Below are 16,133 nucleotides of genomic sequence, written 5' to 3' on the forward strand. Positions count from 1 at the left end.
TGGATCCGTCCACAACCTCAGAGGATCTAGATCATTTTTCTAACCTCTCTGGATTACATATTGGATCACCCAAAAAATACATACAACTTTTACAAGTGATATTTCAATCCGAACTGGTTCTCTAACAGATTATTAAGAATATCTCACCACATGTTCAAGAATGGCCTTTTTCCCTTTATTCAGATTAAACCTTCACTTTCGGTTATTATAAAATGAAATCTCCAAAATATTGCTATTTTTAAAACAAGCCATAGAAAGTTGGTTGCAATTTCAGTTTAATCCACCAGAAAAGATAGAACAAATATTACAATAAATATTATGGTTAAACTCAAATTTACAAATTGACCAAAAAAATGTTTTGGGATTATTTCTTTTTTAAACGGTATAATCTTTGTAAATTATATCATAAATAGGACTCGTGCAGTTATGTAACACATGCAGCTAACAAACATGTATAGAAATGTTTGCTCTACTTAAAATTACAACAAACTAAATGGCAGCATTACCGCAAAAATGGAAGAGGCAAGTGGAGGGGGGAGAAATAATAATTCTCAAAAAGATGGGGATCAAAGATATTGGCACCCCTGTTTTTAATACCGTTCAATGCCTCACCTTGCGAGGATAATGGCACAGAGCCTTTTTTAAAAAACGTTTTATGAGATTAGAGAACACATTGGGAGGGATTTTACACCATTCCTCCATACATAATCTTTACAGATCCTTGATATCCTTCGTCTGCGCTTATGGACTGACCACCTCAATTCAAACCACATTTTCAAGGGGTTCAAGTCCGGAGACAGATGACCATTGCAAAATGTTGATTTTAAATGGTCAATTAACCATTTATTTGTGGATTTGGATGTGTGCTCTAGTTTATTATATTGCTGGAAGATCCACTTGCGGCCAAGTTTCAGCCTCCTGGCAGAGGAAACCAGGTTTTTGACAAAAATGCCGTGGTACTGGGTTCATGATGTTGTTGACCTTAACAAAGGCGCCAGGACCAGTGGAAGCAAAATAGCCCCATAACATCAAAGATTCACCATCATATTTTATAGAAGGTATGGGGTTATTTTCTGCATATGCATCTTTCAATGCAAAACCCACCACTGGTGTGCATGGCCAAAGAGCTCTATTTTTATGTCATCTGACCAAAACACCGGTTCCAATCCAAGTGCCAATGCCGTTTAGCAAACTCAGGGCATTTACATTTGTTGGATGACAATGACATTGAGCCCTCTACTAGTCCTGGAACCCTTGTTAAGGTCTGGTTTTAATTCCAGTTTGTCTACAAATTAAACCAAATCTAAGATTTTACTGAGTTACATTTCATAAGGGAAATCAGTCAATTGAAATAAATGCATTAGGCCCTAATCTATGGATTTCACATGACTGGGAATACAGATATGCATCTGTTGGTCATAGAAACCTTAAAAATAAGGTAGGGGCATGGATCAGAAAACCAGTCAGTATCTGGTGTATTTGCCTCATGCATTTGCCTATTTGCCTAATGGAGCGAGACATCTCCTTCACATAGAGTTCATCAGGCTGTTGATGGTGGCCTATGGAATGTTGTCACACTCCTCTTCAATGGCTGTGTGAAGTTGCTGGATAGTAGCAGGAACTGGAACACGCTGTCGTACACGTTGATCCAGAGCATCCCAAACATGTTCAATGGGTGACATGTCTGGTGAGTATGCAGGCCATGGAAGAACTGGGACATTTTCAGCTTCCAGGAATTGTGTACAGATCCTTGCAACATGAGGTCGTCGTGCATTATGCTGAAACATGAGGTGATGGTGGCGGATAATGGCACGACAATGGGCCTCAGGATTTCGTCACGGTATCTCTGTGCATTCAAATTGCCATCGATAAAATGCAATTGTGTTCGCTGTCCATAGCTTATGCCTGCCCATACCATAACCCCACCATGGGTCACTCCGTTCACAACATTGACATCAGCAAACCGTTCATCCACACGACGCCACACACTGTCTGCGGTTGTGAGGCCGGTTGGACTTGATGTCAAATTCTCTAAAATGACATTGGAGGCAGCTTATGGTAGAGAAATGAACATGAAATTCTCTGGCAACAGCACTGGTGCAGTCCTGCAGTCAAGCATGCCAATTGCACGCTCCCTCAAAACTTCAGACATCTGTGGCATTGTATTGTGTGCCAAAAATATCTCAAGTTTTGAGGGAGCGTGCAAATGGCATGCTGACTGCAGGACTGTCTACCAGAGCTGTTGCCAGGTAATTTAATGTTAATTTCTCTACCATAAGCCACCTCCGTCGTTTTAGAAAATTTGGCAGTACGTACAACCGGGCCTCACAACCGCAGACCACGTGTAACCACACCAGCCCAGGAACTCCACATCTGGCTTCTTCACCTGGAGGATCGTATGAGACCAGCCACCCGGACAGCTGATGAAAATGTGGGTTTGCACAACTGAATAATTTCTGCAGATGAAAGTTGTCAGATATGCTGAGCACTTGTTGGCTGCTTTTCCTTCACTCTGTGGTTCAACTCATCCCAAACCATCTCAATTGGGTTGAGGTCAGGTGATTGTGGAGGCTAGGTCATGATGCAGCACTCCATCACTCTCTTTCTTGGTCAAATAGCCCTTACACATCCTGTATGTGTGTTGGGTCATTGTCCTGTTGAAAAACAAATGATAAGCACAACCCAGATGGGATGGCGTATCGCTGCAGAAAGCTGTGGTAGACATGCAGGTTAAGTGTGCCTTGAATTCTAAATAAATCACTGACAGTGTCGCCAGCAAAGCACCCACCCACACCATCACACCTCCTTCTCCATGCTTCACGGTGGGAACCACACATGCGGAGATAATCCGTTCACCTACTCTGCGTCTCACAAAGACACAGCAGTTGGAAACAAAAATTTCAAATTTGGACTCATCAGACCAAAGGACAAATTTCCACCGGTCTAATGTCAATTGCTTGTGTTTCTTGGCCCAAGCAAGTCTCTTATTATTATTGGTGTCCTTTAGTAGTGGTTCGACCATAAAGGCCTGATTCACGCAGTCTCCTCTGAACAGTTGATGTTGAGATGTCTGTTACTTGAACTCTGAAGAATTTATTTGGGCTGCAATTTCTGAGGCTGGTTACTCCTCTGAACTTATCCTCTGCAGCAGAGGTAACTCTGGGTCTTCCTTTCCTGTGGCGGTCTTCATGAGAGCCAGTTTCATCATAGCGCTTGATGGTTTTTGCGACTGCACTTGAAGAAACTTTCCCCATTGACTGACCTTCATGTCTTACAGTAATGATGGACTGTCATTTCTCTTTGCTTATTTGAGCTGTTCTTGCCATAATATGGACTTGGTCTTTTACCAAATAGGGCTATCTTCTGTATACCACCCTTACCTTGTCACAACACAACTGATTGGGTCAAACACATTAAGAAGGAAAGACTTTCCACAGATTAACTTTTAAGAAGGCACACCTGTTAATGGAAATGCATTCCAGATGACTACCTCATGAAGCTGGTTGAGAGAATGCCAAGAGTGTGCAAAACTGTCATCAAGGCAAAGGGTGATTACTTTTAAGAATCTCAAATATAAAATATATTTTGATTTGTTTAACACTTTTTTGGTTACTACATGATTCCATATGTGTTATTTCATAGTGTTGTCTTCACTATTATTCTACAATGTATAAAATATTAAAAATAAAGAATGAGTATGTGTGTCCAAACTTCTGACTGGTACTGCATTAATTTTTGTTTTAAGCTAGCTAAATACAATTTATGTTAGCATGCTAACACACAAAAGTGCTTTAGTAATGGACATTGAAACAATCTATTTACCTTGTTTGCATAAGAAACATGCAGTTATAGCATGTAATTATGAATTACCCATTGAAAATGATGCAAAAATGTATCAGTCCTTAGACACACAGACACACAGACACACACACACACACACACACACACACACACACACACACACACACACACACACACACACACACACACACACACACACACACACACAGAGGCAGCTGGGGACTCCTGCTGTGACGCACATGTCACTTTAGTGATGTTTTAGAGCGTGCACCGCCCACTCCCACATGTGCCCAGAAGAGGCTGAGGAATCAGACTTGAATAACATCCATGTGGCTCTTACCAGGCTCCTCCATGTGTGCTATGATCCAGTTGAGGGCCATCTCGGGGCCCATGTTCCCAGTGTAGTAGATGGCCTTCCGACAGGCCTCCAGAGGGAAGCCCATCTCCGCCAGCTGCATTGCCGCCGACTCGTCTATTCCTGTGGCTGAGGACAAGCAAAAAAAACAACCCATAAACATCAGTGCCGCCCACGCTCTTTACAAACCTCGAAGGTTCTAAAGGTGGTTTTGTTTTCTCTTTGGGCCTCATTAAAGAGGCACTGGAAAGGATCCGCGCGGGGACATGCTGTACTTACCCAGTGCTTACTAATAACAAAAAAGGGCTAATAACAAATCAAGTTTTTGTAAGTAGGAAAAGTTACGCGGCGGCCGCAGCAGCTGTTGGTTTTGCGTCGTAAAACTCATTTTCACTGCATTTATCACAACTGCAAAACTTTTGTTCCATAGTGGTAAATCTTTGTAATGTGTTAGGTATATATAGCGGAAGGATAGGAGAAACTGAATACTTACAATCTGAGGAGCTCATCGAGTTGTCTGAAAGGAAAAGAAAACAAGTGATTATTTCCAAGGAACAAACAAACATGTTTTTTGTACTAATTAAATTATATTCATGCTGTTGCTACACTTTTTGATTTATCTGAATCTATCAGATGAATTCATTTAATATACTGCTCAAAAAAATAAAGGGAACACTTAAACAACACATCCTAGATCTGAATGAAATAAATAATCTTATTAAATACTTTTTTCTTTACATAGTTGAATGTGCTGACAACAAAATCACACAAAAATAATCAATGGAAATCCAATTTATCAACCCATGGAGGTCTGGATTTGGAGTCACACTCAAAATTAAAGTGGAAAACCACACTACAGGCTGATCCAACTTTGATGTAATGTCCTTAAAACAAGTCAAAATGAGGCTCAGTAGTGTGTGTGGCCTCCACGTGCCTGTATGACCTCCCTACAACGCCTGGGCATGCTCCTGATGAGGTGGCGGATGGTCTCCTGGACAGTCTGTGGTGCAACGTGGCGTTGGTGGATGGAGCGAGACATGATGTCCCAGATGTGCTCAATTGGATTCAGGTCTGGGGAACGGGCAGGCCAGTCCATAGCATCAATGCCTTCCTCTTGCAGGAACTGCTGACACACTCCAGCCACATGAGGTCTAGCATTGTCTTGCATTAGGAGGAACCCAGGGCCAACCACACCAGCATATGGTCTCACAAGGGGCCTGAGGATCTCATCTCGGTACCTAATGGCAGTCAGGCTACCTCTGGCGAGCACATGGAGGGCGGTGCGGCCCCCCAAAGAAATGCCACCCCACACCATAACTGACCCACCGCCAAACCGGTCATGCTGGAGGATGTTGCAGGCAGCAGAACGTTCTCCACGGCGTCTCCAGACTCTGTCACGTCTGTCACATGTGCTCAGTGTGAACCTGCTTTCATCTGTGAAGAGCACAGGGCGCCAGTGGCGAATTTGCCAATCTTGGTGTTCTCTGGCAAATGCCAAACGTCCTGCACGGTTTTGGGCTGTAAGCACAACCCCCACCTGTGGACGTCGGGCCCTCATACCACCCTCATGGAGTCTGTTTCTGACCGTTTGAGCAGACACATGCACATTTGTGGCCTGCTGGAGGTTATTTTGCAGGGCTCTGGCAGTGCTCCTCCTTGCACAAAGGCAGAGGTAGCGGTCCTGCTGCTGGGTTGTTGCCCTCCTACAGCCTCCTCCAGGTCTCCTGATGTACTGGCCTGTCTCCTGGTAGCGCCTCCATGCTCTGGACACTACGCTGACAGACACAGCAAACCTTCTTGCCACAGCTCGCATTGATGTGCCATCCTGGATGAGCTGCACTACCTGAGCCACTTGTGTGGGTTGTAGACTCCGTCTCATGTTACCACTAGAGTGAAAGCACCGCCAGCATTCAAAAGTGACCAAAACATCAGCCAGGCAGCATAGGAACTGAGAAGTGGTCTGTGGTCCCCACCTGCAGAACCACTCCTTTATTGGGGGTGTCTTGCTAATTGCCTATAATTTCCAACTCTTGTCTATTCCATTTGCACAACAGCATGTGACATTTATTGTCAATCAGTGTTGCTTCCTAAGTGGACAGTTTGATTTCACAGAAGTGTGATTGACTTGGAGTTACATTGTGTTGTTTAAGTGTTCCCTTTATTTTTTTGAGCAGTGTATGTGGTTAGTAAAAAAAGTCTAACATGGACCTAAATAGCATCCTTACCGTTCAAGTCACGCTTCAGTTTTAATTACAAATGTTGTTCCACTTAAAACAAGTATTGACTTATGGCTCAAGGCGGTAAACTTAATTGTAATGTTTTTTTCTATAAATGTAAAAAAAAAAAAAAAACTCAGGTTCCATATGCCAAATCAATACTAAATCCGTAAAGATAATTGATGGGAAATGACGCATTTGAAGGAGCATTTTTTGGGGGGCTTAAAACTCGGAAATCAAATCAGAATTCATCAGGCGTTGTCCGATTCAGAAATGTAATTAATTGCTGTAGTGATTCAGGTCAAGGGACAATGTGCTGGTGTTTAAGATTCATGGAGCTCATCTGACAAATGCTGTATAAATCACAAATGCATTATTAACACTGAGAACTAAGATTTATATTACTGTATGTAGGTGTGTACCAGTAATTTAATTATGAGAGAAAACAAAAATGGCCAACTGCTTTGTTACTTTTTCAGGAACAGTCCTTAAGAGGAGAAATCATAAAACTTTAATAAATCGCTCCATTGAAAACACATTTACGACGTCTTAAATCGGGCATATTTCTGGTGTGAAGTTTTGTTTTGGCCGCTTAGCATTTACCCATAAAGCCTCATTTTAGGAAGGGGATACACGGTAATTATGTTATATTAGTCTTCTAAAATAAAATAGTTGCGTTTCAACCCCGAGTTGTAGCTTAACAAGGTTGAAGCATCTTCTACAAGACAACCATTGTGTCAATGGAGCACTACAGGGTACCAGGACAAGCTTTATTGCTTGCCTAGAGCACATATCAAGTGTTCTTAGGTCTAGGACTGTATAGAACACGATGTGCCTAATGGCTTCTAAACTATTAAAGAGGTACACAGAAACGCACTGTAGTCGCACTACAGACGCACTGTAGCTAAATCCATCCAAGCAACCGCCTCTGAAGGAAGAACAGAGATTAGGGGAATACTAAGCATATGAACTACAAACAGTACCACTTCTATGTTGCTCAGCTTTAGGCCCAAAACGTTACTCGTTAGGCGTGCTAGATTTAGTTTTGTCCAAACGCCAGCTTTGCTAGCCACGTCCAACACCTAAAGTCAATCTCCTCCCAGCTGTGGGTAGATTGGTAAAGGTTTGTCAGTATCTTTGTCCTAAAGCAGCCCTTCTTACCTCTGGTGTCTTCAGGGAGGACGATGGGGGGTGTGAGGTCTGGGAGCTCTTGTTCTCCCGCCTGCAGTCCTGTTCCCCGGAGCCGAGACAGGTCCAGGAAGTCTGGGATGTCTATGGACAAATCTGTTGAAGAACAGGCCAGGGTCATGTTCAGTTCGAAATGGAGAAAAGGCTCCAAAATTGAGTGAAATAGGGAAGTACAATTGGAACTTGTCCAATAAGAAACACGTTTCAATCCCTGTTGCGGAACGTTTTGCTACAATGTGCCCGAATGAATGCAACCCAGAGTTTTGAAAGAACATGAGCAAGAGAAGAGGGGACTTGGGCATGGTCATTCAAGCAGATAACTGAATGACTACACTCACATTCACCACTATAGCTACAGTACAAAATACAAGATGTAGCTACCATATCAGTATGAGAGAATATTGAATATAGCAGTAACAACTTTTTTTGGTTAACATGACAAAAACCATAACTTGCAAAAACAAGTATCTCAATTGCAAGATGCAGGAATAACCTAATTTGAACTGGATCTCTAATAGTTAACCTTCCTCAATCCCAATCATATTTTTGGAATTGTTTGTAGAGCTCCAAGACAGGATTGTTTCGAGGCACAAACCTGGGGAAGGGTACCAAAAAATGTCTGCAGCATTGACTGTCTCCAAGAACACAGTGGCCTCCATCATTCTTAAATGGAAGAAGTTTGGAACCAGAGCTGGCCGCCCAGCCAAACTGAGCAATCTGGGGAGAAGGGCCTTAGTGAGGGAGGTGACCAAGAATCTGATGGTGACTCTGACAGAGCTCTAGAGTTCCTCTGTGGAGATTGGAGAACCTTCCAGAAGGACAACCATCTCTGCAGCACTCCAATCAGGCCAGTATGGTAGAGTGGCCAGATGGAAGCCACTCCTCAATAAAAGGCACATGACAGCCCGCTTGGAGTTTGCCAAAAGGCACTTAAAAGACTCTCAGACAATGAGGAACAAGACTCTCTGGTCTGATTTAACCAAGATTGAATTCTTTGGCGTGAATGCCAAGCGTCACGTCTGGAGAAAACCTGGCACCATCCCTATGGTGAAGCATCATACTGTGGGGATGTTTTTCAGCGGCAGGGACTGGGAGACTAGTCAGGATCGAGGGAAAGATGAATGGAGCAAAGTACAGAGAGATCATTGATGAAAAGGTCCTGAGCACTCTGGAGCAGGTTAAGACTAGTGCCAAGGTTCACCTTACAACAGGACAACAACCCTAAGCACACAGCCAAGACAAGGCAGGAGTCTCTGAATGTCCTTGAGTGGCCCAGCCAGAGCCTGGACTTCAACCTGATCGAACTTCTCTAGAGGGACCTGAAAATAGCTGTGTAGCAACGCTCCCCTTCCAACCTGGCAGAGTTTGAGAGGATCTGCAGAGAAGAATGGTAGAAACTCCCCAAATACAGGTTATTCCAAGTTTATAGCATCATACCCAAGAAGACTTGAGGCTGTAATCGCTGCCAAAAGGTGCTTCAACAAAGTACTGAGTAAAGAGTCTGAATACTTTATTTTAACAAATTTGCAACAAAAAAACTAAAAACCAGTTATTGCTTTGTCATTACGGGGGATTCTGATGATATATATATATATATATATATATATTACAATAAGGCTGTAACCTAACAAAATGTGAGGGGTCAAGGGGTCTGAATACTTTCCGAATGCACTGTATGTAAATATGTAAAATACAAGATGTATTTTATTCATTGTCAGTGGACCTCAGTGATTCACTGTGTGGCATTGCCCTCTGCTGGGGATCTACAGTGCTGACTTAATACAATTATCCAGGCATAAAGAGAAAATCTGAAAAATAGAATGCATTTATAGGCCTTCAATGGAAGACCATTCTATCCCTTAATATGATTTCAATGTTTGTTGACATGTATCAACGTTAAAACAGAAATCAGCATCCTCTTGGTACTAGAGAATCATGGATCCAGACAAGCCAAAACATTTGTGGAGAGACATCAGTTCTCTTACTCACCTATTTTCTTTGGAACCCAGTCCACCACAAATGTGAATTTCTTTATTTGCACCACCAGATACTCTGGGAAGGAGGCAAAACGGGAAGTCCTGGAAAGAGAGGGCTACAATTTAGAAAAATAACTAGAAAAGAAATATGGATCACTTATTTATACTGAACAAAATTATAAACGCAACATGTAACAATTTCTAAGATTTAAATGAGGAGTTACAGTTCATAAGGAAATCAGTCAATTGAAATTAATGAATTAGGTCCTAACCTATGGATTTCACATGACTGGGAATTCATATGCATCTGTTGGTCATAAAAAATTTAAATAAAAAAAAAGGTTTCTAAGGGTGTGGATCAAAAAACAAGTCGGCTATCTGATGTGACCACCATTTGCCTCATGTAGTGAGACATCTCCTTTGCATAAAGTTGATCAGGCTGTTGATTGTGGCCTGTGGAATGTTGGCCCACTCCTCTTCAAAGTCTGTGCAAAGTTTCTGGATATTGGCGGGAACTAGAACACACTGTCATACACGTCACTCCATATCATCCCAAACATGTTCAATGGGTGACATGTCTGGTGAGTATGCAAGCCATGGAAGAACTGGGACATTTTCAGCTTCCAGGAATTGTGTACAGATCCTTGCGACATGGGACCGTACATTATCATGCTGAAACATGAGGTGATGGCGGCGGATGAATGGCACGACAATGGGCCTCTGGATCTCGTCTCGGTATGTCTGTGCATTCAAATTGCCATCGATTAAATGCAGTTGTGTTTGTTGTTCGTAGCCTATGCCTGCCCATACCACAACTCCACCTCTACCATGGGACACTCTGTTCACAACCTTGACATCAGCAAACCGGCTTATGGTAGAGAAATAAACATGCAATGCTCTGGTGGACATTCCTGCAGTTAGCATGACAATTGCACGCACCCTCAAAACTTGTGGCATTGTGTTGTGTGACAAAACTGCACATTTTAGAATGGACTTTTATTTCCCCCAGCACAAGGTGCACCTGTGTACTGATCCTGACGTTTAATCCGTTTTTTGATATGCTACACCTGTCAGGTGGATGGATTATCTTGGCAAGGGAGAAATGCTCACTAACAGGGACGTTAACAAAGTTGCGCACAAAATTTGACAGATCTAATATTTTTGTGCATATGGAACATTTCTGGGATCTTTTATTTCAGCTCATTAAACGTGGGACCAACATTTTACATTTTGTTTATATTTTCATTCAATGTACAAGATCAGCTTTACATTAATTTTTGGTCGTTTGTGTATGGGTATTAAAAAAAAGTGAAATAGTAAATTTTTCCTACGGTTAATTTATCATGTAGCCTACCAACATTGTTTTTTCATCTTAGGGGGCTAGACATATTATGGTGCAAAATAACTCGGGTGCAGGATACAAAAAGCCAAGTCATGAAAGAAAGATAGATCCCCACACACTGTTGAAACTGCGGGAGAATTCAACAATGTGGGATGTCGATCTTTCTTCCCAGCCTTAGACCAGGACCTTGCTTACTTGACTCCAGCTGATTTGGCCTGCAGCTCCGAGCTCCAGAAGTCAGGGACGTTCTCTGGCTCCGTGAAGGCCTGCAGGCACGCTGTGAAGGGGATCCGGGCCCTCACGGGCTCTGGAGGGGCCCTCATGTTCTCCTCTGCTTCGTTTCGCTTGGCCTCATACGCTATCAGCTCCTCTGTCACACACACACACACACACACACACACACACACGTCAAGCCATTTAACCTCCTAAAATGCTGTTGCGGTTGTCGGACTCTCAGATGATTGGGGTTTAGTGATTGTATATTGGACATTTGAAATAACTTATTTTCTCAACAATTAGGTAATTCAGCTAAGAGTCACCATCTACAGTATGCATTTAAAAACACAAAACTCCCAACCCACTTTGGCATTCAGAGACATCGATCCTCCATGCCCTTTGAAGAGGAGAGCTGTGGGGGAGCCAGCAACCCTGCTGGTTCTCATGGGGCTGGGCAGCTGCCTGTGGGATCTTACCTCTGTTGGAGGCGGCCTCGATGGGGGCCGGGAGCTGCATGAGGTAGTCCACCTTCTGGGTGTAGCGCACCTTCTGCGTCTGGCAACACTGCACGCGCTCCTCCACCAGGTAGCGGAACGCGTCGTTGGGGTTCTCCGAGCCCACACTGTTTCTCTAAAGCGAGGGACACACAGGGAAAGATGCAGAGAATATACTTGTGTCCTCTTCATCGATGCTATTGAATTTACCAGTTAAAAAAGTGTTTGGAAATGTAACTGTTCCCATCAATTAGAACATTGAGACTTTCATTAATTGCATGCATGTTTGAACCTTAGAAACACACACACACACACACACACACACACACACACACACACACACACACACAGTCAAAAGTTTGGACACACACTACTCATTCAACGTTTTTTCTTCATTTTACAATAATAGTGAAGACATAAAAACTATAAAATAACACATGGAATCATGTTGTAACCCAAAACAAAGCGTTAAATCCAAATATATTTTATATTTGAGATTCTGCAAAGTAGTTACCGTTTGGCTTGATAACAGCTTTGCACACACTTTGCATTCTCTCAACCAGCTTCTTGAGGTAGTCATCTGGAATGCATTTCAATTAACAGGTGTGCCTTGTTAAAAGTTCATTTGTGGAATTTATTTCCTTCTAAATGCATTTGAGCCAATCAGCTGTGATGTGACAAGGCATGAGTGGTATACAGAAGATAGCCCTATTTGGTAAAAGACCAAGTCCATATTATGGCAAGAACAGCTCAAATAAGCAAAGAGAAACAACAGTCCATCATTAATTTAAGACATGAATGTCAGTCAATACGGAACATTTAAAGAACATTGAACGTTTCTTCAAGTGCAGTTGCAAAAACCATCAAGCGCTATGATGAAACTGCCTCATGTGGACCGCCACAGGAAAGGAAGACCCAGAGTTACCTCTGCTGCAATGGATAAGTTCATTTGAGTTACCAGCCTTAGAAATTGCAGCCCAAATAAATGCTTCACAGAATTCAAGTAACAGACACATCAACTGTTCAGAGGAGGCTGTGTGAAATCAGGCCTTCGTGGTCGAATTGCTGCAAAGAAATCTCTACTAAAGGACACCAATAAGAAGAGATTTGCTTGGGCCAAGAAACACGAGCAATGAACATTAGACCGGTGGAATTTGGTCTGATGAGTCCTAATTTGAGATTTTTGGTTCCAACCGCCGTGTCTTTGTGAGTAGGTGCATGGATTATCTCCGCATGTGTGGTTCCCACCGTGAAGCATGGAAGAGGTGGTGTGATGGTCCTTTGCTGGTGACACTGTCGGTGATGTATTTAGAATTCAAGGCACACTTAATCAGCATGCCTACCACAGCAATCTGCAGCGATATGCCATCCCATCTGGTTTGCGCTTAGTGGGACTATCATTTGTTTTTCAACAGGACAATGACCAAACACACCCCCAGGCTGTGTAAAGGCTATTTGACTAAGAAGGAGAGTGATGGAGTGCTGCATCAGATGACCTGGCCTCCACAATCTCCTGACCTCAACCCAATTGAGATGGTTTGGGATGAGTTGGACCGCAGAGTGAAGGAAAAGCAGCCAACAAGTGCTCAGCATATGTGGGAACTCCTTCAAGACTGTTGGAAAAGCATTCTTGGTGAAGCTGGTTGAAAGAATGACAAGAGTGTGCAAAGCTGTCATCAAGGCAAAGCGTGGCTACTTTGAAGAATCTCAAATATAAAATATATATTTGGATTTGTTTAACACTTTTTGGATTACCACATGATTCAATGTGTTTTTCATAGTTTGATGCCTTCAATATTCTACAATGTAGAAAATTGTAAAAAATAAAATAAAAACCCTTGAATGAGTAGGTGTCCAAACTTTTGACTGGTACTATATATACACACACACTACCGTTCAAAAGTTTGGGGTCACTTAGAAATGTCCTTGTTTTTGAAAGAAAGGCACATTTTTTGTCCATTAAAATAACATCAAATTGATCAGAAATACAGTGTAGACATTGTTAATGTTGTAAATGACTATTATGGCTGGAAACGGCAGATTTTTAATGGAATATCTACATAGGCGTACAGAGGCCCATTATCAGCAACCATCACTCCTGTGTTCCAATGGCACGTTGTGTTAGCTAATCCAAGTTTATCATTTTAACCTGTTTGGGCTAGGGGGCAGTATTGAGAATTTTGGAAAAAATATGTGCCCATTTTTAACTGCCTCCTACACCAACTCAGAAGCTAGAATATGCATATTATTGTTCAGGTTTGGATAGAAAACACCCTAAAGTTTCTAAAACTGTTTGAATGGTGTCTGTGAGTATAACAGAACTCCTATGGCAGGCAAAAACCTGACAAGGTTTCATGCAGGAAGTGGCCTGTCTGACAAGGAGTCGTGCGTCTTGCATCTGTTTATTGAAGAGTAAGGATCTTAGCTGTAACGTGACAATTCCCAGGGCTCCAATAGGCTCTCAGAAGCCGGGAAAATCCTGAAGGATGACGAGGCAGCCTCAGGCTGAAACAGATTATCACCTTATCCAAGTGGCCGATCAGAGGACCATTGAATGAGGCGCGTGCGCGATTAGCCCCCGTGGAGTATATTCATTAGGCTGTTTAGCTTATTGCAGATTCCCGGTCGGAATATTATCGCTTTTCTACGAGATAAATTGCATAAAAATTGATTTTAAACAGCGGTTGACATGCTTCGAAGTACGGTAATGGAATATTTAGACATTTTTTGTCACGTTCTGCGCCATGCGCGAGACCGTGGATTACCATTCTGATAGTGTCTAGAACGCACGAACAAAACGACGCTATTTGGATATAAAGATGGATTATTTGGGACCAAACCTACATTTGTTATTGAAGTAGAAGTCCTGGGAGTGCATTCTGACGAAGACAACAAAAGGTAATCAAACTTTTATAATAGTAAATCTGATATTGGTGAAGGCTAAACGTGCTGGGTGTCTAAATAGCTAGCCCTTGATGGCTGGGCTATGTACTTAGAATATTGCAAAATGTGCTTCATCCGAAAAGCTATTTTAAAATCGGACATATCGAGTGCATAGAGGAGTAATGTATCTATAATTCTTAAAATAATTGTTATGCTTTTTGTGAAACACTTAAACAACACAATGTAACTCCAAGTCAATCACACTTCTGTGAAATCAAACTGTCCACTTAGGAAGCAACACTGATTGACAATACATTTCACATGCTGTTGTGTAAATGGAATAGACAACAGGTGGAAATTATAGGCAACTAGCAAGACACCCGCAATAAAGGAGTGGTTCTGCAGGTGGTGACCACAGACCACTTCTCAGTTCCTATGCTTCCTGGCTGATGTTTTGGTCACTTTTGAATGCTGGCAGTGCTTTCAGTCTAGTGGTAGCATGAGACGGAGTCTACAACCCACACAAGTGGCTCAGGTAGTGCAGCTCATCCAGGATGGCACATCAATGCGAGCTGTGGCAAGAAAGTTTTCTGTGTCTGTCAGCGTAGTGTCCAGAGCAGGAGACAGGCCAGTACATCAGGAGACGTGGAGGAGGCCGTAGGAGGGCAACAACCCAGCAGCAGGACCGCTACCTCCGCCTTTGTGCAAGGAGGAGTAGGAGGAGCACTGCCAGAGCCCTGCAAAATGACCTCCAGCAGGCCACAAATGTGCATGTGTCTGCTCAAACGGTCAGAAACAGACTCCATGAGGGTGGTACGAGGGCCCGACGTCCACAGGTGGGGGTTGTGCTTACAGCCCAAAACCGTGCAGGACGTTTGGCATTTGCCAGAGAACACCAAGATTGTCAAATTCGCCACTGGCACCTTGTGCTCTTCAATGATGAAAGCAGGTTCACACTGAGCACGTGACAGACGTGACAGAGTCTGGAGACGCCGTGGAGAACGTTCTGCTGCCTGCAACATCCTCCAGCATGACCGGTTTGGCGGTGGGTCAGTCATGGCATGGGGTGGCATTTCTTTGGGAGGCCGCACAGCCCTCCATGTGCTCGCCAGAGGTAGCCTGACTGCCATTAGGTACCGAGATGAGATCCTCAGACCCCTTGTGAGGCCATATGCTGATGCGGTTGGCCCTGGGTTCCTCCTAATGCAAGACAATGCTAGACCTCATGTGGCTGGAGTGTGTCAGCAGTTCCTGCAAGAGGAAGGCATTGATGCTATGGACTGGCCCGCCCGTTCCCCAGACCTGAATCCAATTGAGCACATCATGTCTCGCTCCATCCACCAACGCCACGTTGCACGACAGACTGTCCAGGAGTTGGCGGATGCTTTAGTCCAGGTCTGGGAGGAGATCCCTCAGGAGACCATCCGCCACCTCATCAGGAGCATGCCCAGGCGTTGTAGGGAGGTCATACAGGTACGTGGAGGCCACACACACTACTGAGCCTCATTTTGACTTGTTTTAAAGACATTACATCAAAGTTGGATCAGCCTGTAGTGTGGTTTTCCAATTTAATTTTGAGTGAGATTCCAAATCCAGACGTCCATGGGTTGATAAATTGGATTTCCATTGATTATTTTTGTGTGATTTTGTTGTCAGCACATT

General features: G+C 43.2%; 1 protein-coding gene across 3 annotated transcripts in view; it reads right to left on the reverse strand.

The window, feature by feature from the left end:
- LOC106613496 (ubiquitin carboxyl-terminal hydrolase 13) overlaps positions 1-16,133 on the reverse strand; it is a 58,381-nt gene that overhangs the window by 9,489 nt on the left and 32,759 nt on the right. For all 3 annotated transcript variants that reach the window (XM_014215786.2, XM_014215785.2, XM_014215784.2), the window contains exons 12-17: positions 11,571-11,724; positions 11,074-11,248; positions 9,550-9,638; positions 7,534-7,656; positions 4,650-4,673; positions 4,142-4,285 (exon numbers count right to left, since the gene is read on the reverse strand). In XM_014215786.2, the coding sequence (XP_014071261.2) occupies positions 4,142-4,285; positions 4,650-4,673; positions 7,534-7,656; positions 9,550-9,638; positions 11,074-11,248; positions 11,571-11,724 (709 nt within the window). The remainder of the gene's footprint in view (positions 1-4,141; positions 4,286-4,649; positions 4,674-7,533; positions 7,657-9,549; positions 9,639-11,073; positions 11,249-11,570; positions 11,725-16,133) is intronic.

This window comes from Salmo salar, chromosome ssa10 (genome assembly GCF_905237065.1).
Source record: "Salmo salar chromosome ssa10, Ssal_v3.1, whole genome shotgun sequence".
Lineage (NCBI taxonomy): Eukaryota > Metazoa > Chordata > Actinopteri > Salmoniformes > Salmonidae > Salmo > Salmo salar.